This window comes from Cibotium barometz, chromosome 42 (assembly GCF_041138505.1).
Source record: "Cibotium barometz isolate CiBa-2024 chromosome 42, ASM4113850v1, whole genome shotgun sequence".
NCBI lineage: Eukaryota > Viridiplantae > Streptophyta > Polypodiopsida > Cyatheales > Cibotiaceae > Cibotium > Cibotium barometz.
In genome coordinates, this window is record NC_141087.1 from 3,550,621 (window position 1) to 3,570,977 (window position 20,357).

The 20,357-nt window shown below is 45.9% G+C and overlaps 1 protein-coding gene across 2 annotated transcripts in view; it reads right to left on the minus strand.

The window, feature by feature from the left end:
* The window catches only part of KU70 (ATP-dependent DNA helicase 2 subunit Ku70-like protein), a 77,734-nt gene extending 58,676 nt beyond the window's left edge, over nt 1–19,058 (minus strand). Inside the window, exons 1-2 of one of the 2 annotated variants that reach the window (XM_086780614.1) lie at nt 18,851–19,058; nt 18,509–18,586 (exon numbers count right to left, since the gene is read on the minus strand). In XM_086780614.1, the coding sequence (XP_086636740.1) occupies nt 18,509–18,586; nt 18,851–18,919 (147 nt within the window). In that variant the 5' untranslated portion in view covers nt 18,920–19,058. Of the gene's footprint in view, nt 1–18,463; nt 18,587–18,850 lie in introns of both variants that reach the window. The other variant, XM_086780613.1, reaches the window with a different exon arrangement.
* Between the last annotated feature and the right edge of the window lie 1,299 nt (nt 19,059–20,357).

Consider the following 20,357-nt stretch of genomic DNA (forward strand, 5'->3'; position numbering starts at 1 on the left):
ACAATATACTCATGAACCATGATGCATGAACTCATGCTTATCCTCATAGCTCCAAGTGTCCACCATTCATCCACAAATCCAACATCAATCATCAACAAGCACAAATCAAGTAATACCATAAACCAATGGTATCAAAATCCACTTGGTATCAATCCCATGAGCATTGCTTATAAGTAATTGGCATCAAATGGCATCCAAGGGCATCCATTGCATTTGAATGTAGTATTGCCAATTGATTCCAATCATCAATCAAGCTTTTCCAATGCTCACTAGCATCATTTCCATGCATAGAAGCATCATGCTCATGGCAAAAGCCTTCATATTATGAACCAACATCCATTCCATGTATGGGGTTCAATCAATGCATCAAGGCAAATGCATTCCCTCTTCCATTTATGCATAGATTCATCAATTAATGTTCCATTTGTCTCTCCAATGGCCCATTGCATCCAAATGAGTGTGATTAACAAGAAATGTGAGCAATGAGAGTATGTAACCACTTTCCAAATGATTATGAGTTATGTATGAGTGTTGAATTTCTGTAAATTAGGGTTTCCCCTCATGAATAACCCTAATAGACCATGGCATGAAGAATAATCACCATTGCTTGAGGAAATGGTCATAGCAACTCACCAATAGCATGCCGGAAGCTTTAATGGTTGGAAATTTGCTTGATGGAGCATTCAATTAGTCCAATGCTTGAAGATTTTCCCTCTTTTTGATGATTGTTGTGGGCTGCTCAAACCTCCTCTTCTCCCTCTCCAATAGCCATGAAAAACTCTCCAAAATCCACCAAAGAGAGGCCAAACACCTTAGCTAACAACTAAATGGTATGGAATGGCATGGAATGGAGCCATTTCTTGTGAATATTGGCCGTGAGGAAGCGTGGGATAAAAACGCAGCTACGCCCATCCTCATGAGTAGAAAAGCACAAAAATCAACTCCAATGTTAGCTCTCAATAGCCATAGCATACACTTGCAGCCATTTAGAGTGAGTGGGGATGGATAAGAGTGAGCTATGTGAGAGAGATTAGGGTTTGGAGCAAAGGAAAGGAAGAGGGAAAAAAAATTTCAGAAATTTTCAGAAATTTGCATGTAAATTGGTACTCTATGTGTTCCTCTCCTCAAGCTCAACAAAAGCCCTAGCAAATGGAAGCAAAACGGGGCAAAGAGGAGAAGTAATGGCTATGGAAAGCTTGGAAAAGAAGCACAAAAGATAAACGTGATTAACAGAGAGATTAAAAGATGATTAATTCAAATTTTTTCCAATTTTTGTACCCCGCCCCAAAAATTTGATCGAGAGTGCCCAAATTAGGTCCAAATGAGCTAAATCTCCATGAAATCACATGAAATCACATGAAATGATGCTTCCCCTCCACTAATCTCCAAAGATTAAGCAAAAATTAAGCAAGATTAAGCCAAAACTCCAAGAAATCAAGAGAAAATTCAGAAAATTATCAAGAAAATGACTAATCTCATGCCCAAAACCTTGAAAATGGATCAAAATCAAAGGCTCTGATACCAAATGAAATGGATCTAGAGCAAAATATGGAATCAAACACATCAAAGCAAGAATCTAGCATCCATTAATCATGAGATTAGTGATCCAATGGCTCATCACATGAATATACAAAAGAGAGAAAATCTATAAGTGCATGTAGCAAGAGAAGATGCACAAATAGCCTAAGTGTGTTTAACCTCTCACCAAGAGGATGACCATGGAAGGCCATATCTCCATAGATGGAGCCCAAAGGTACAAGATGACCAAAATTAGTAAAAGTGTCAAAAAGGTCCTACCAAAGTACCCCAAGCCCTATTTATAGTCACTATCTCCTTTTGCCCATGGACCCCTATGTACATGTGGAAATCAAGCTCTATGGTTCATGACAGCTGGTCAGCCAGGGAGAGCTGTCGGCCAGCAGCAAAGACAAATAAATGCCAGAAAAAGACCATTTTCACATGAGCCGTGCCCTCATGGGGTTTTCACTGACTCATGCGCCCGTTACAACAATGATAAATTATCTAAAAGGAGAGGATGGTACCCCTCTCAATATGCGGAGGGTGATGGTGGAGGACCAAAGCCGATCCATTCGCGAAGATGCTCGAGGATGGGCCGGTAGACTGACTTTGTAAGGATGTCAGCATGGTTGTCGGATGTCCGCCATAGGAATGTACTGGAGCCTGATGGTACCAAGCTCAACCTATTCCCTGGTAAAATGAAAATGGACACCCACATGCTTGGTACGGTTAGAAAAAATAGGATTGCCAGCAAGGACAATCGCACTCTGACTGTCGATGAAGATGGTAGAAGCGGTGTCGATGGTAACGCACATCTCCGCAAGAAGCTGATGAAGATGCATAGCCTCAGTGGTGGCGTCATAGAGGGCCCAGTACTCGGCCATAGCGGAAGAGCCTGCAATGGTATTTTGCTTCTTGCTAAACCAAGAGAAAGGACCAGATCCAAGGGAGTACAAACCACCACCTTGAGAACACCGGGAATTGATATCATCGGCCCAATCCGAGTCCGTGTAACCACGTAGGGTGATCCCATGACTGTAGTTAAGTCCAAAAATATAGGTACCCACTAGATAGTGAACAACCAACATAGCTGAACTCCAATGTGGCCCCTTAGAAGCATTGAAATACTGACTTAAAATGGATGTGCAATAGAAAATGTTAGGTCAAGAGTTTGTGAGCCATATGAGTTTCCAACCACTCGGCGGTAGGCTCACTCTTCATGTGGGGGTGAGTCCTCTTCCTTTGATAGTTTGATGGTTGGATCCAATGGGGTAGCCACATGGAAAGCACCATCAGAAAAGTAGGAAGTAATGAGTTGAAGACAGTATTTTTGTTGTGACACAAAAACACCATCAAGATGTTGGCCCACCTCCATGCCAAGGAAATATGAGAGAAGACCAAGATCAGTCATCTCAAAAGTTCGTCTTAGCTGTGCCATGATATCAACCACTTTGGCTTGATGTGAGCCAGAGATGATTAGATCACCGATACACAGCACTAGGTAGCAAACAATCCCCTGTGTAGTTATAGATATTGGGGTCACAATGAGATGGTTGAAAACCTTGGCTGTGCGGAGAAATTTGTCGATGCGATGATACCACGCTCGGGGGGCTTACTTAAGCCCATAAAGAGCTTTATGTCCTCATCCCCGGGGAGCGAGAAGACCAGAAACCAACATATACTTCCTCCTCGAGAATGCCATTTAAGAAGGCACTCTTGACATCCATCTGGTAGACTAGCCATATGTGGTGTGCAGCCAAATTGAGTAAGAGATGGATTGTCGTCATTCGGGCTGCAGGTGCAAAGGTCTCGTCGAAGTCAATGCCTTCTTTTTGGCGAAAGCCTTGCACCACAAGCCGGGCTCTCTGTACTTGTCCAAGGTACCATCAGCTTTAAATTTGGTGCGAAAGATACATTTGGTTCCAATGACCTTCTTATGACGAGGGCGATCCACAAGGGACCACGTGAAACCGGCCTTCAAAAATCTGACGGGCGGTGAAACAAACACTCGCACACAAAACACTTCATCACCCATGGGAACCTGGAAAAGGAAACAAACAGGGGGAGCTAGAGTGCTCTTGCAAATAGTACAAGGACGCCGATTGGTCCCAAGACGCAGTGGTGCCCCTTGCAGTATTTCTTTACTTGATCAAAATTTGAATACAAAGTACAACTTGTAGAATCCTCTACCAATAGGATCCCTCGAAGCTTTCACCCAGGACTTCCAAATAAGAACTCTCGTTATTACAGCAAAGCATTCCATAGAGAAGGCACACCTGTACAACACCTCCCTGCTTGAAAACGTTTTCTCCATCGCTACCATGGATCTCTCAAACCCTTTCCCAAACAGCAGTAGGGCTAAACCAAACCAATGTCCTTCCCTATAGTCACAGCTCGCATGTAACCTCGAGAAAACAACCTGTTCACATGAATTCAGAGATATGCTTTCCACATGAAACCAAAGACCTATATCCGATAAACCAGAGACCTGTATCCCATAAACCATAGGCCTGTTTCCTCAATACGAAAGTCTTGTTTCCTCTCGGAAAAACCAATGTCCTGTTTCCATGACAGATAAACCACATATGCACCATCCAATCACGGTGCCAAAAACCCAAGGTTGTTTTCCATAGCACCAAGCGAGAGAAAAAAATAGAGAACCTGTAAGCAAATCCCTGAGCACATATAAGTTCGACACGAAGAGAAATCACACCATCTCTCCCATGAACATTGTCCCGTGCATCTATAGCTTGTTCTCCTGTTCAAAGTCTTTTGTACTTCCATGGTACACAAAAGAGAAAACACACCGGGCCCTTATGATGAAAGAGAGAGGTTATACAGTGGTCGGCTGTCTCTATCTAGCAGCGCCTCCTTCAACTCGCCTCCTTCCAAGAGAGAGAAAGAGTCAAACGTGCTGTTCAGTCCTTGCACCTCTGCGGCCGCCTGCAGTCCTCCTGGCTGCCCGACTGGCTGTAGTAGAGAGTCTCCCGCCTGGTGCCCGTTGCTGGCTGAAGCCCATACGTGCAACCACCTGGCGTAGAGAGCCTCCCACCTGACACCCGCCTGGTTGCCCGACTAGCTGCAGCCCACCGGGCGCCCGTAGCTGATTGTAGCCCTCCTGGTCGCCCATTGCACAACCGCCTGGTCCCCCATACGCGCAGCCTGACTCCCATGCTACAAAGAGCCTCCTGCCTGGCTGTAGCCCATGCGCGCAGCAACGCCCGCCTGCCTGTAGCCTGTGCACGCAGCAGCGCCCGCCTGGACCACACACGACTCGACGATGACCACAGGATGACCACCCGACGACCTGCCCTACTTCAGCTCCGCCATCCTTCGCTTTATAAAGAGGTGATTCCAAACGCTTTTTCTCAAAAAGCCAAAAGCAAGTATCAAAACGCATGCTTACAAAAATAATAATAGTTTAAGTCATCAAAGGTTTAAAAACCTTATAAACTTAAAAATTCTCTTTTGTCCCTTTCACACTTGGGCTGGTCACACATATGGGTCTCCTTTTCTTATCCCAACTGATGTCGTTCACACTGTCCATCCCGTGCCCGTGCCCACCTGCCTGTTGTCCAGAGAAAAACACAGGGTCGTAACAACACGTGCCATTACGGTCAATGCTCTCGAGTTCTTGTTCCATAGCCTGCTTCCAGGCTGGCTGTTTGATAGCATCTTTCCATGATGTTGACTCATCATGCGCCACATAGTATGCGGAAAAAACAGAGGCAAATAAGACACGAGGAGTGAGCCTGGTGGACTGACAAGGACAAGGGATATCATGGGGAAGCATGCCAGAATCACGCATGGTCTATTGGTACCAACGTCAGGAGGAGGAGGGCTCCTCAAGAGGCAAAGTAATAGTTGACTGATTGGGTTCATGGGGCATAGTCAGAGATTCTTGTTCGGTTGGTATGAAAAGAGGAAGGTGAAGTAAATCCCGCTCATCAAAGACAATGTCTCGATGCACGAAGACTTTGTTCGATCTTGGGTCAGAAACTTTGTAAGCCTTTGATTCACAAGAGTAGCCCACAAAAATGAGCAACTCACTCCTTGGCTCAAGCTTGCCCCTCGTAGTGTGAGTATACGCATGACACCCAAAGACAAGGAGATGGGAAACAGTCAGTTTTTCGCCATAAAATGCCTCAATCGGGGTCCTGTGAGGAGCAGCAACCGTGGGGCAACGGTTCAGAAGGTACACCGGAGTGTTGACCGATTCTGACCAAAGGCGTTCAGGCAACTCAGCTGCAAAGAGCATGGAGCGTGCCATATCCATCACAATTCGGTTCTTGCACTCGACTACTCCATTTTGTGAGGGGGAGTTGGTGGAGGTGAGTTGGCGTTGAATGCCCTATTCTTGCAAGAACTCAATAACTTGATGGGAGATAAAGTCACCACCATTGTCACCGTGAGCAATCCCAATCGAGATGCCCATTTGGTTAGTGACTAACCGAACCCACATGGAAAAGTATTGGAAGGCATCTGATTTATGCTCCAGGAAATACACCCACATGTACCTCGAATAATCATCTACAATCAGCATGTAGTAGAGAGACCCATTCAAGGAGGGGGTTGGGGATTACCCACTCCAGTCGAAGTGAACCAACTTGAGGATACCATGAGCACGATGAGTAGCATGATGTGGGAACGGTGAACGATGCTGCTTACCCATTTGACATGGCTGGCAGACATCCTCCTTTGTCAGTTTGAGGCTAGGTATGCCTTCAACCAACTAGTCTCTAGCCAACTCATAGAGTGTCATAGGGAAGGTGACCATAGCAAAAGTGCCATAGTCGTTCAGTGTCTGAAGGAGCTCTGGTTACATAGGCACGAACTCGATGAAACTCAAAACCCTCAGAAGATGGCTCAAATAAAAAAGTAGACATCCGGTATAAGCCATCCTTTTGTGCTTGACCTTGGCCAACAACGAGACTAGTAGTCTCATCAATCACCTCCAACTCGCTTGTTGAAGTAAACTCCACGATCGAGTTGGATCAGCTGCGATACAGAAAGTAAATTGAGGCAAGCCCAAGCTAGGAAAGGGTCAGACATTGTCTAGTATTGCCTGATTGGGGCCTGTGTTGGTGTCAAATAAAACGGTGCCAACAGATTTGATGGGCATCACTGTGCTGTTGTCACATCGAACTTCACCCTTAGCAAGATGCTAAGAGATGAAAATGTCAACATTGCGTGCCCTATGGCGTGTAGCTCCACTGTCAACTACCCAAGTGACCGACTGGCCACATGAAGTGTTAGGTGGGCTTCAATGATGGGCACAAGAGGATCATCAGGTAACTGACAAATCTGAACGAGGGCTGACACTTCCACAGGTTGATTGCCTTGTCTAGGCCGTTGTTCTTCTTCCTTCCGACAGAGTGGCCAAAATCAACCTCAAATGTGACCTGAGCGACATTGGCCAAGGGGCCGGAATGTGGTGTAATAGATGACCAATCAAACATCTCTTCCGGGGTGGTAAAGGAAACTGACTTTGAGGGGGGGGGGGGGGGGGGGGGGAGGGGCTTGAGTGACTTGACCAATGGGGTCGCCACAGAGAGGATCTAGGCCAATTCGTACCATTGCCTTGGTGCTAGTTCCTTGGTGGGGAACCCTGCATAGTAGGTGCTAGATTATTACCCCCTCTTGACCGCCAATTAGGTGCATTGCTGCCACCTTGGTTGTTTTGGTGACTCAAGTTAGTGGGGTTATTACCTCTATTTTCCTTGGCTTTAATGCCACACTCATCATCAACATGTCCAGGCAGTTGGCAATGAGTGCAAAATCTATTCTTTTTGGGAATAGATTTAGGTAATCACCAAGATAGCTAGTCCCGAGAAAAACACACCATGTCAGGCTCCATAAGGCATGTAACTATTTGGCCCTCCTAGCTCTTTTCACATGTGGAACTCATGCCCGGACTCATGGACAAATTGATGGATACATGGGAACAGGGTTCCTAAAGTTGGCATTGGACAAAGCACCATTCTCGATCAAAAAGCAAAAAGTCAAACTATGTTGACCAAAAGCTGTGGGCACCATTGGAAAGTGGACATCGAACTGGATCAAAAAGCTAAAAGCCGCTTTTTCAAAAAGCAACTCTAGGGCCAAAAAGCAAGGCCCCAAAGTTGTAAAAGCACAAATCAAGAACTTTGGCTATTATTAATAATATTTAATAAAGAAAAAGCAAAAGCAAGAAGATAAAACAAAAGCAAAGCTTGGCAAAAGCAAGCACCCCTATCAAGTATAAAAGAAGCATGTATCTCTCCAAGTTAACCACCACAGATATAGGAAAGACCAAATGCACAAGCTCACCAGATGGGGCTAGTACCTTGAAACATATGGATGTACTTGATGTACCAAAAACATATGGATATACCAGGGACATATGGATGTATTTGGAAGATATGGACATGCTTGGAACACTTGCGGTCTACAATTGAGGACAGCTGCAATGTAAGAGGGAGGGAATGTAACTATTTGACCCTCCTAGCTCTTTTCACATGATGGAACTCATGCCCAGACTCATGGACAGGTTAATGGATACATGGGAACAAGGTTCCTAAAGTTGGCATTGGACAAAGCACCATTCTTGGTCAAAAAGAAGGAAAAAGCAAAAGTCGAACTATGTTGACCAAAAGCTGAGGACACCATTGGAAGTGGACATCAAACTGGATCAAAAAGCTAAAAGCCGCTTTTTCAAAAAGCAGCTCCAAGGCCAAAAAGCAAGGCCCCAAAGTTGTAAAAGAAAAAATCAAGAACTTTGGCTATTATTAATAATATTTAATAAAGAAAAACAAAAGCAAAGCTTGGCAAAAGCAAGCACCCCTATCAAGTATAAAAGAAGCATGTTAATCTCTCTAAGTGAACCACCATGGTTGAAGCATGGGCATTGGGGGTTCTTCGTCATCATCAAGGCTTAAAGGTCTCCCTCGCCTACATCATCAAGAACATGGAGAAGTGAAGATCATCATCCTCATCATCTTCACTAAGCTTTGGATCGAGGAGTCTCTACTGCCGCCTCTCTCTCCACTTGTCTACACCAGTGCACCACCGCCAGTCGTCCGACTACTTGGATCATCTACACACTACTGCCGTTTGGCTGACCTGGGCGCCGCCTTTCATCACCTCCAGCGCCACTTCCGCAAACAGGAGGGCCACCCTTGCCAACTGTTTGGCTGTGCCTGAACGCTGCCACCTGAGACGTCAACTGCTCCCGATGCTGCTGCTGCTGTTGCCTGTTTGGTCGCTGCCACCTCAGCCAGCACTGCCACCCTCTTGCTATTGTTCGCTGTTGGCAGCCAACACCACCACCATTTGGTTGCCCAGCTGTCTAGCCATCTGATCCACAGCCGCTCTGCGCTGTTTTGGCCAGCGTTGCTTGCGCTTCTGGGCTTCGCCACTTAAAGCACTGCCTGTGCCACCCGCAACCGCCATCTAGCTGTGCTTCACGTGGACGTCACCTGCTATACTTGCCTCCAGCACCTGTGATGCTGCTGCCGACTGCAGATCCCTTTGCGCCCACTCTCCTGTGCGCCAGTTTTGCTTTGATTGCCTTTGATGCCAGTATTGCCACCAGCTGAACCAATATTCTGAGCGCCATCTGACAAACGTGCACGTCTTTTGTGGGCTGTTTCTCTTCAAGTTTAAAGCAATAAACTTCCGACTGATTCCCTTAAGCTTTATCATCCACACTTTTCCCAAAAGAGTCTTGTTTAGAAGCTTGAACTTGGAAACTTGGACATATAACTTGGGCATGAAGCTTGGACATATAGTTTGGGCATGAAGCTTGGACATAAACATGGAACTTGGACATATAGCTTGGGCAATGAAACTTGGACATAAACATGGAACTTGGACAGATAGCTTGGACATAAACATGGAACTTGGACAGATAGCTTGGACATAAACATGGAAATTGGACATATAGCTTGGGCATGAAGCTTAGACATGAACATGGAACTTGGTCATGGATCTGAACTTAGACTTGGATTTGGATCTGAACTTGGATTTGGACTTGGATTTATTGGATTTGGATTTGGATATTGGATCTGGTACTAGCCCGGTGAGAGATACTTGGGGGTCATTCCCGTGGTGTGCTCGGCATCAGAGATCTCGTGCCTCAACTTGGATATCTAACATCGGCATATTTGTTTGTTTTGTATTCATTGATTCTATGGGTCCTGGCCAGCGTGCCCGTGGATTGTTCCTGAACAAATTCCTAAAAGGAAGCGGGGCCTATTCCCCACTCAGTGTGGTGTACTGTGCAAGATCCCTATTCCCTTCTCTCTCTATATATCTTTATCTCTTGAACACATGGTAGAATCTATCATAGCACGCCCCGTTGGGCTTACAAGCCATACATGTACTGTCATGTCAAGCTCCATATGCCACACATGTACACTATAAAACAGAAGCAATGAGGAATTTTGTGACACCCGCAAGGTTGTATCTGAAGCAGACTCCTTTTTGCGGGGTCAACCATCTTCTGGCCCCTAGTGTGGTGTATTGTGCACAGTTGTTTTTCTTCTCTCTCTCTTCTCTAGCATATTTATGTGTTTGATCAGTATTCATGATTGATAAGATTTTCGTGTTTCAATTGCCCTTCCGTTACACTCTCCATCCATGTCTCAGCAAATGAACTGAGCTCCGCCTCTAGCACCAATCCATAGATTTTGGCCAGTGTGCGGCCAATCATGATCGTCTTTTAATTATTAGGATCAAGTGGATCTCCGACTTTAAGGCTAGAGGTGATGGTGTTACCAGACCAAGAGGGTGGAAACCCTCACAAAGGGCTCTATTGAACATGTAGGCTAATAGGGGTGCCAGGGTATCATCGACATGTAGGCTAATAGGGGTGTCAGGGTATGTGAGATGTACTTGGCAGTGAGTCCCCGTTCCTAGGCTCGCCCATTACGTAGTCTATGGCCTTGAGGACCATGCCCTTTGTAAAGAAGGTGGAGATGGTGGGACAGCATAATCATGTAGAAGTCCAGAGGTCACCCCTACGGGGTAGACCAAGGACCTTGAATATGTAAAGTCATTCAATCACCTTTTTGTACCATATAAATACAAGAAAACTTGACACCAACTATCTCTCTCGTCTTCTCTCTCCTCTATCTTAATCATGTTTAATCAACATCTTGTACTTAATCAAGCTTAGGACTGTGGATTAGTACAACAAGGCTTCCACGCATGCAACATTTATAGATAAAATATATTTTATATTGTTGCGTTGACTCTACTACTTACCCGCACTGTTGGCCATTCACACTGGCACCGGCGGCATAGAAGCCAGGTACGGGACAGGACGTATAATACGGCAAAGTATAATACGCGTACTGGACGTCTTTTATGCCAGACTGAAATATAATACGTCATTTATATACATATATATATTTTTAAGGGCCTAGGAGTATGGTCTTGTCAAGTAGATCATAGATGATAAATATTAAAATCATAGATGAGTCTTTCTTCCCATGATGCTTAATTGGGCCAAACTCTAGAGAGAGAAACACACACGGGAGTATTCGTTGCAATTTCGAACGTTAAAACGTGGTCTCTTTTACAACCTTATAAAATCGAAAAAAAATTAAAGCCTACAAAAACTCACGTTTTTTATCATGTAGACGTTTTTTATTTAAAAAAACATGACATACAGTACTTTATATAAAATACGAGTACTTTAGCTTCTATGACTGGCGGCTTGCTGTTGCCTGGGTTCTTGTTGGCTACCAACAGGTCAGCAAAGCCCTTCATGATGCTTATGTTGACGATGATGCTGATGATGACGACGACATTGATGATGATGCTATCCTAAATGTTGTCTTAACTGCTCTCCTAAAAAGGGATGTACAATGAGGGCCATTGTTGTGGGTGTGCTTGCCTAGAGCTTTTCTCATTTTTTCCCATTTTTTTCATGTTTTTCCCTTATTTTTTCTGGTCGTGGGGCTGTCCTGTGCTGGCCGACTCCTTCTGATTTGGCCGACTCCACATCTTTTGCTGGCCGACTGTTTATGTGCTGGCCGACTGGCTTTCTTCAGTCGTGGACATGATATGCAGGCTGTCAGCTGCTTTTAGGCTGGCCAATCAGCACTTGAGGATACCACCCTTGGTCCCCCACTCCAAGTTGTATCGGATCTTCGTGTATATAGTAGAGTTTATACAGCTTCTCTCGCTCTACACTTCTGTGTTTTGTTCTCCACAGCACTTGTCTCATTTTCCGCTGTGCATTCCGACATGGTATCAGAGCCCCAACTGGCTTGAAGCTTGGAGACAGTGGGACCTTGAGGGTTTGCTGATTTTTGGTGCTGATTGGAGATTTTTTGGGCTGTTCGGGACTTGGAGATCGGGTAGAAGGTGGCCATCACCGTTGAACAACCACCTTGCATATTATTTGTAGCCTCTTCTTCATTTTTTTTCCCACCCACTCTCCCTTCACAAGACCTTGTGAACCCTTGAGATGGTAGATTTGCTTGAGATGGCTGAGAAGCACATGAAGATCCCTACTCTCCCCACATTCCCGGTGTATCGACAGTTGGACGGGACCAACTACGGCATCTGGAAGGTAATGATGGAGTCTGTCTTGGAGTCTTATGACTTGGTTGATTTCATTGTGGTTGGTGTTCCACGGCCGGAGTTGGAGGACAGGGAGCGTTTACCCTCTACTCGGAAAGAACGGGAGGCTCAAGCACAGTTGTGGGATCATGTCAATGCTCGTGTCCGTTCTTTCATCTTCCTTGATTGCACACCACAGGTGATTAATCATGTCAAACATATGACGTTGGCCAGAGGGCTTTGGCAGCATTTGACTTCTCTGTATAACAAGGTATCACCCATGAAGCGGATTTCCTTGAAGTCCAGATGCGGGTGATGAATCCTACAAAGTCTTCGACGATGCGGGGCACATCAACAAGTTGTAGACTCTTCAGCAGGAGGTTCTTCAGGCTGGGAAGGAGATATCTTCAGAGGACATGGTCATCACTTTGCTGTCTCATCTGATCTCTCAATATTCAGCTTTTTACTCTTCTTTGATCGCTAGTGGGAGGCTCAACACCATCACATGGGAGGAGCTTGTGCCTATGGTCTTGGACCAAGAAGAGCATTTTACAAACCCTCCACAGGGCGGAGGTTCTGAGGCCTGACTGACCAACAGTCGAAAGACCGCAGTAAGGGCAAAGGGGAAGTCTTCACAGGAGAAGTCTTCTGAGCAGGAGCCTGACTTGGATCATGACGCCTTGAAGACAGAGAGGACCTGTAACAATTGTGGCGATTGGAGGAAATGTCCTAACAGAGCACCGAGAAGAGTGCAGATTCTTCAACAGTAACCATGAAGACTCCAGCTTTTGTGCATTTGGAGATTATGGACACAGATGCTTCATCTTCTTCGAGCAGGGAGGCGGTTGGACTCACCACTAGGGACACTCGGGACTGGATTCTAGATAGTGGTGCTTCCAAGAACATGACTCCTTCCCGAGAGTTATTATAGGATCTTAGAAGGCACGCAGGTCACATCCTGATTGGTGACAAGTTCACTATCCCTATTCACAGTGAGGGTAGATTAGAGATCGTTCCCGATGGCAGAGGGGGGAAGCATTCCTCCCAGGTTCTTTATGTCCCATCCCTTGGTTTTCATCTGTTGTCAGTGCATGAGGTTTGAAAGATTGCCGTACGGGTGGACTTTGATGAGCATTTTGTTTGTAACACGCGGAAGCTCTGAGAGTCTTCTTTCAGCCCTAAACACCACTTAGCACATGTTGATGCAAAAACGCAGACAGAAGGGAGAGTAGAGAGAGAGATATGGCTGGAAATTCAGTATATTTCTGATGGTACAAAAAGGTACCTAATTCTACAGCCCTAGGCTGCCTTCATACAAAAGATGGTATACACCCAAAATCTATCCTAGACTAAGGACCCTAAGGACCCAACTCTTATGGAGTTGAATAAATCCAATGCACAGCACACGTGGCCTTTTATAGCCCTCTTGGAAAATTGGAGTGCTGGCCGACCAACAGTCGGCCAGCCACACTCGTCACAAATCCCTATAAACTGTAACGCCTGCAGCCGCCTTGCTCTCCAGTTCAGTCGACCACTCCTGTAAGCAGCCGACAACTTCTTGCTTAATTCTGGTACAGCCGACAGGCCTTCCTCTTCATGCCCTCCAGCCTTGCTCCAAGTCCACACTGGCCTGCACCTTGTGCTCCAAGTCCTAGCTCTAATCTGTTTTTCTTGGCTGCCACTTCTGGATTAGCCCTGAGAATGTACATGGACAAGCATGCACATGACATCCCCCTCTGCTAAACTTGATGACAGGATTCCAACTTTTTTTCTTGGATGACTGTCATCATCCCATTCTGTTCCGGGAGTCCCTCTGTCATCCATCCATCTCTGGCAATCCTTTTCTCTGAAAGCCCGGCCTGGTCTCCTGAACCACTCTGTCTCTGAATAAGATCTATGCATCTGTTCCATCTAGTCCCCAATCCATTCTTGCCCTGACTCCGAACACTGTCTTGGTCTTCATTCCTGAGAAATGAGTCTGGCACTCTCACATCACCCCTTGGAGGATAATCCTCCCTTGGGACCATTGCCCGAAAACCTATCCGGCTCACAGGACTGCCATCCCCTCAAGCTTTGTGGAACACCACTAACAAACCTCCTGGGAGCTCTTCCCGATTCTGTGTTCCTTGCCTTGGGCTTCATATCCGTGTACTTTCCTGTACCTTGGACCTATACACCATCATATGGGACTGAATCAGTGTTTAGCTTTGCTGAGCCTGATGCTCTGATACCAATGTAACACACGAAAGCTCTGGGGGTCTTCTTTCAACCCTAAACACCACTTAGAACATGCTAATGCAAAAACGCAGACAGAAGGGAGAGTAGAGAGAGAGAGAGAGAGAGAGAGAGAGATGGCTGGAAATTCAATATATTTTTGATGGTACAAAAAGGTACCTGATTCTGCAGCCCTACGCTGCCTTCATACAAAAGGTGGTATACACCCAAAATCTGTCCTAGACTTAAGGACCCAACTCTTATGGAGTTGAATAAATCCAATGAACAACACACGTGGCCTTTTATAGCCCTCTTGGAACATTGGAGTGCTGGCCGACCAGCAGTCGGCCAACCGACTGGTCACAAATCCCTATAAACTGTAACGCCTGCAGCTGCCTTGCTCTCCAGTTCAGTCGACCACTCCTATAAGCAGCCGACAGCTTCTTGCTTAATTCTGGTACAGCCGACAGACCTTCCTCTAGCCTTGCTCCAAGTCCACACTAGCCTGCACCTTGTGCTCCAAGTCCTAGCTCTAATCTATTTTTCTTGGCTGCCCCTTCTGGATTAGCCCTGAGAATGTACATGGGCAAGCATGCACATGACATTGTTGCTCCACAGGACGAAGTAACAGGCCAGATTATATGGGAAGGCGGAGTGGAGAATGGGATCTACAAACTCTTAGCACTCTCTCTTATAGGTTCTCAGTTAGGTCATTTGTAGCAATTTCGTCATGACCACTTGAATGTGGATACGCTGTGGTAGGCTTTCCAGGACTAGATGGTGGACGGCTTGCCAGATGTTGGCAGCAATAGGCAGGGACATTCCAGTTCTTGCGTTCATCAATCAGAGGAACCTTTACAGGTGAACTATGCTTTGATGTCTCATATCATTCGGGACAAAGAGCCTACTGCAATTGAGAAAGCTCTTTCCCAAGGGACTTGTAGGAAAGCCACACAAGTGGTAGATGGTGACTTGCAGGAGGAGGTGTCTGTTGAGTAGCCTCCAGGCTTTGAGGTTCCGGGTTCCAGAGGGAGTGGTTTACAGGTTTCAGAAGGCCTTGTATGGTCTTCAGCAGGTTCCCATGACTTGGCATAACAAAGTTACAGTTGATGATCCTTGTGAACAAGTTGATGCCTCCTTGTATTGGAAGTGGTTTGGTTCATTGATTTGGTTGCTAAACACCAGATTGGACTTGAGCTTTTCTATGGGGTTGTTGAGCTCATTCATGCAGATGCCTCATTGGGACGCAAGATTGCGGATCTTGCGGTATATCTTGGACTCTTCTAATTAAAAAAAAGGGAAAAACATGGAAAAATGGAGAAAAATGAGAAAAGCTCTCGGCGGGCGCACCCACAACAATGGCCCTCATTGTCCAGCCAGGAGATGATTGCTAACACCCCCTCTCAGCTCATGGATGTGGAACTAACCCCAGTGAGCTAGAGTGCTGCCTGAGCATAGCCTAAGGTAGACTTCGTGAAGAGGTCCGCCGCATTGTCCTCCGTCGAACAATAAACAAGCAAGATGTCACTAGCCAAAATCTTCTCACGAACAAAGTGATATTGTATCTCTATGTGCTTGGTCCGGGCATGGAAGATTGGGCTCTGAGCAATAGCTATACAGCTCTGGTTATCGCACTAGATGACCGTGGGTTCCTTATGTGGAAACCCAATCTTGCCAAGCAACCTCTGCAGTCACACAACCTCGCAAGCAGCATCACAAGTAGCCCGATACTCTGCCTCTGTAGACAACAAGCCAATAGTTGTCTGCCTCTTGCTGCTCCATGAAATAGTTCTTGAGCCAAGGGTAAATCCGTAGCTTGATGTAGATCTCTTCGTATCTAGATCTCCTCCCCAATCTGAGTCACTCCAACCTTGGAGTCTGACTCCACCCGTCATTCCCCCTCTAGTGTCAGGGTCATGGGGCTGTCCTGTGCTGGCCAACTCCTCCTGATCTGGCCGACTCCATGTTTTTTGCTAGCCGACTGTTTATGTGCTAGCCGATTGGCTTTCTTCAGTCGTGGACATGACATGTAGGCTGTCGGCTGCTTTTAGGCTGGCCGACCAGCACTTGAGGGTGCTATAAATACCACCCTTGGTCCCCCACTCCAAGTTGTATCGGATCTTCGTGTGTATTGCAGAGTTTATACATCTCTCTCTCTACACTTCTGTGTTTTGTTCTCCACAGCACTTCTCTTATTTTCCGCTATTCATTCCAACATGTTCATGCTGAAGATTAGCCGTGGTATGGGCGTGCACGTGACAAGTGGTACCTGCTGACTCCCCGTCCTAACGTTGAAGTCCCCAAGCAGGACGACTTTCCCCAACTGTGAGAACATAATAATATCTCAAGACTCCATATAATGGTAAGTATGGTGACTGACCATGTATGCGGCATAAGGGGAGCGGCTCGATGCAAAAAAACACACAACAATGTGGATGACTATGTCTCTGCTAACCTGTAGATGCACCCAAATATACCATGCATCATCGTCCTTCCAAATGATGCTAAGAATCTGTAGGAGATGGGGTCTAAAAAGGACAGCTACCCCTCTTGAGCCACGTACTCCTGATGTGCGGGTCTCGCCTCGAAAAGCTAACTCCCACTCATATCCGGCTAACCCCTCTCAAGGCTCTCATGAGTCTCTGTATAGAAAATGACATTCCTGATCTTGCTCAAACCTCCTGGATTCGACCATAGGGTGCCATTGGAGTTCCATAATGCTAACCTTAGGTGTTCGATCTCAAAGACCCCCCCGTCGACCTTGTGTAACATAAATTTCATTCATAGATGGCGCCACGGACTTGGAAGAAGTTATGTTAAGGTGCTTCTCTCAATGCACAATGTTGTGTAGGTTATGGATTGGGGTTTCTGTTCCTTCATGTGGTTTGATTGCTATTAAGAGGTTTTGCCGAGAAAGTCAAACCTTCATTTTTCTTTTACCTTCTCTCTCGCATCTTGCTCTGCTCGCGCTTCGTGCTGCTGGCGTAAGCGCTTGTTGCCCATCGTTGCCTGTTGCTGCCTTCGCTATCAGCGCCCCTTGCTGCTGCGCATGCCTGCTCATCTTTGCTGCCACGCGTGCCTGTTGCCCATTACTGTCCACTGTCCCTTGCTATGAGCATGCCTTGCTGCTTGCGCTGCTACTACTGATGCTGTTGCAGTTCACCCTCTGTTCCCTGCGCATAGAGCTGTGCTGCTGTCGCCCCTCCTGCGTCTCATATCCCACCCACCCTGCTCGGGCCCCCAAAGCAGCAACTAGGGGGAAATAGCCAGGATGAACCTATAGGACCTGGAGGCATACATCAAGACTGTGGAGGACAACACCAAGAAGGTGTTGGTCAAGCTGAAGAAGGTGTTGGACAGGGTCCTTAACCAACATGAAAAACGGTTGGACGGCCTTTGCAAGGAGGTACAGAGCAAGAATAACAAGATTGAAGAATTGGAGTCAAAGGTGAACCACTAGGAATAGGAGATTCGGATGCTGAAAGAGACCCAAATGCAACAAGCAATGCCAGAGGGTGCCCAGGTGATAGGGGAACTCGGCAGAAATGAAAGGCTACTGTCAAGGACAATTATATGGAGAAAGGGGAAGTGAATGTTCAGGATCAGGACGGACCGAGTGATAAGTTGCGGGAAGAACTGTAAACCACCAGGAAAGATTGGGTGGAGGTGGTGAAGAAGCACAAACCCCCACGAAGCATCATACATGAGGCTCTCGAGGAGGAGAAACGCATGAAGGATAAGGCCCTCCATGTGCAAGTGCTGGGGCTTCCCCCAAGGCTGATGGCATGACGCTTTGCCAGATGATAGCAGTGCCCCCCCTTTACAGATACATGGAGGGCAGAGAAGGATATGACACGAGATCATCAGATTCCCTTCTACCACCAACAGACAGGCTTTCTTAGACAGACGGGCTGCCCTCAAGGGTACACAAGTGTACATGGGAGATGATCTCACCCCAACACAAGTGGCACAATGGCGTGAGGCGATGGTGAGAGTTCATGAGGCACGTAGGGTGGGCATGGGCTATCTGTAGAGATGGCAACGTCATTATCACTAAGCGCCATCCCAAATAGGCCTACATTCCAGCTAGATATCCAACAAATAAAGCTACTTCAAAGAGAACCTATTACTGAATTTGGCAGCATGAAAATCATTCGTAAGCAAGCAAATAGCATGATACCTTCAATAAAAATCCCAGTAAGTTTTCAAGGCAAAAACTTGGCACCTCATTTCGAAATGGTGAGAACATGTCTGGGCTGGCATCAATCATGTAAACGAGAAGCTCCCTGCCAACATCAGCATCCTGCACAATGACCCAATTCAGCATATTTATACCTTCGAAAAAGAAAGTACTAGATTGAATAAATATGCAGACAATGAAGATCAGAAACAAAATCAAATCACAATTGCACAATCACATGATGAGTTCTAGTGTGGAAGCAGCAGCATTGAGACCAGTACATTCGACTATCCAGCAAGAGGCCCACACTTGTAATTGTGCTCAACTTATGATTAGCATATGATGATCATTGGTTTTCCAAGGTGACAAAAAGAGAGGGTAGTGTACCAGGGCCGATTCGTTCTCCTGATCGTCATCATCATCATCGAACAGGTTCTCGTCGCGATGGTCGTCCATATTGATAGACGATGGTTGCTTCTGCTGTTGTTCGGAAGGACCTCCCTTCTCTCTCTCTCTCTCTCTCTCTCTCTCTCTCTCTCTGATGCGTCGCGTACAATAGTCTTCCACCGGAAGGGGGTTATTTTTTTTCGACCAAAGCGTCTTAAGGAAGCTCGGCTCAAGCAGCTAAAATAAATGTTTTTTTAAAGGAATAACGCCATATCCCCATTCCTTCACAGGATAAATATCTCAAAAATGGAAAAAAATACTTTTTTAAATATAAAAAAATAAAAATATGCCATCCCGCATATTACTCTCGCTATTTTGCCCTTGCGACAGCAATCACCCATGTGTCACTCTGTGGGCATCTCAACCCATGTATACATTTCTAGCTCTGATTGAAAATCGTTTGGGCATGAGACCGATGTGACAAAGGGAGACTGTTTGGAACAACGGACTCCCAAGGGATGTACCACTAACTCTTTGTTGGTGGGGCAGGGTTATCATGTATCTTGGGAGCATTCATCTTTTGTTTGGTGGGAGGAGAGGTGTGGAAGAGCAGCTTGCATCAAAGCACTTTCCAGAGGGTGCACAATCTGCACAGCTGAACAGCCCACTGTAGTAGAAGATGCGAGCCATCTTCCCCACATGAGGAGAGCAAGGTGCTGCCAGAGCTTGACATCAATCGCTTGAGCACCATTGTGGTGGAAGGTGAAGAATACTTATTTCTTCATGACCTTGAAAAGGCAGCTGGCTTGAGAATGGATGAATGCTTGGGCATTATATGCACGTGATGTGAGGTGGACCTTGATACGTCCAACCTTGGTCCTCATATCTTCTGTAAAATGGTACCTTTTATCTTATAAATATAAATAGCTTTTATCTTATAAATATAACTATCTTTTGTTCCCAAGAAAAAGGGAAAGTTAAAGAATGAAAGACAAGCTTTATTCCAGTTTCAAATTCAAATTTTAGTGTAAAGAGGGGAAAGTGCTATAGGGAAGTCACTTATATGATAAAAGCATATCTCTCTTTCTCACTTTCTCACCATCATCATTGTTTATTACAAAAAAGTCAAAGCAATAACCATTTCTATTTTTAAAAAAGATTTTTTCTTAACAAAAATTCTACATACATGCACACATACACACGTGTACCCACACACATATGCACACACTCGCGTACATACATACACACTTGCATGCACTCATACACACTCACATACACATACACGTAGACACATGCAAGTATACATGCACATAGTCGTACACTTGCATATACACATGCAAGTGTACACATACATGTAAACACACGTAAGCACACACGCACATAGTCATACACTTGCATATGCACATGCGTGCACATAGAATCGACACACACCCAATCACCCACATGCACGTGTGTGCCCACACACGTGCACATGACGCACATACACACACTTGCTAGCATGCACATA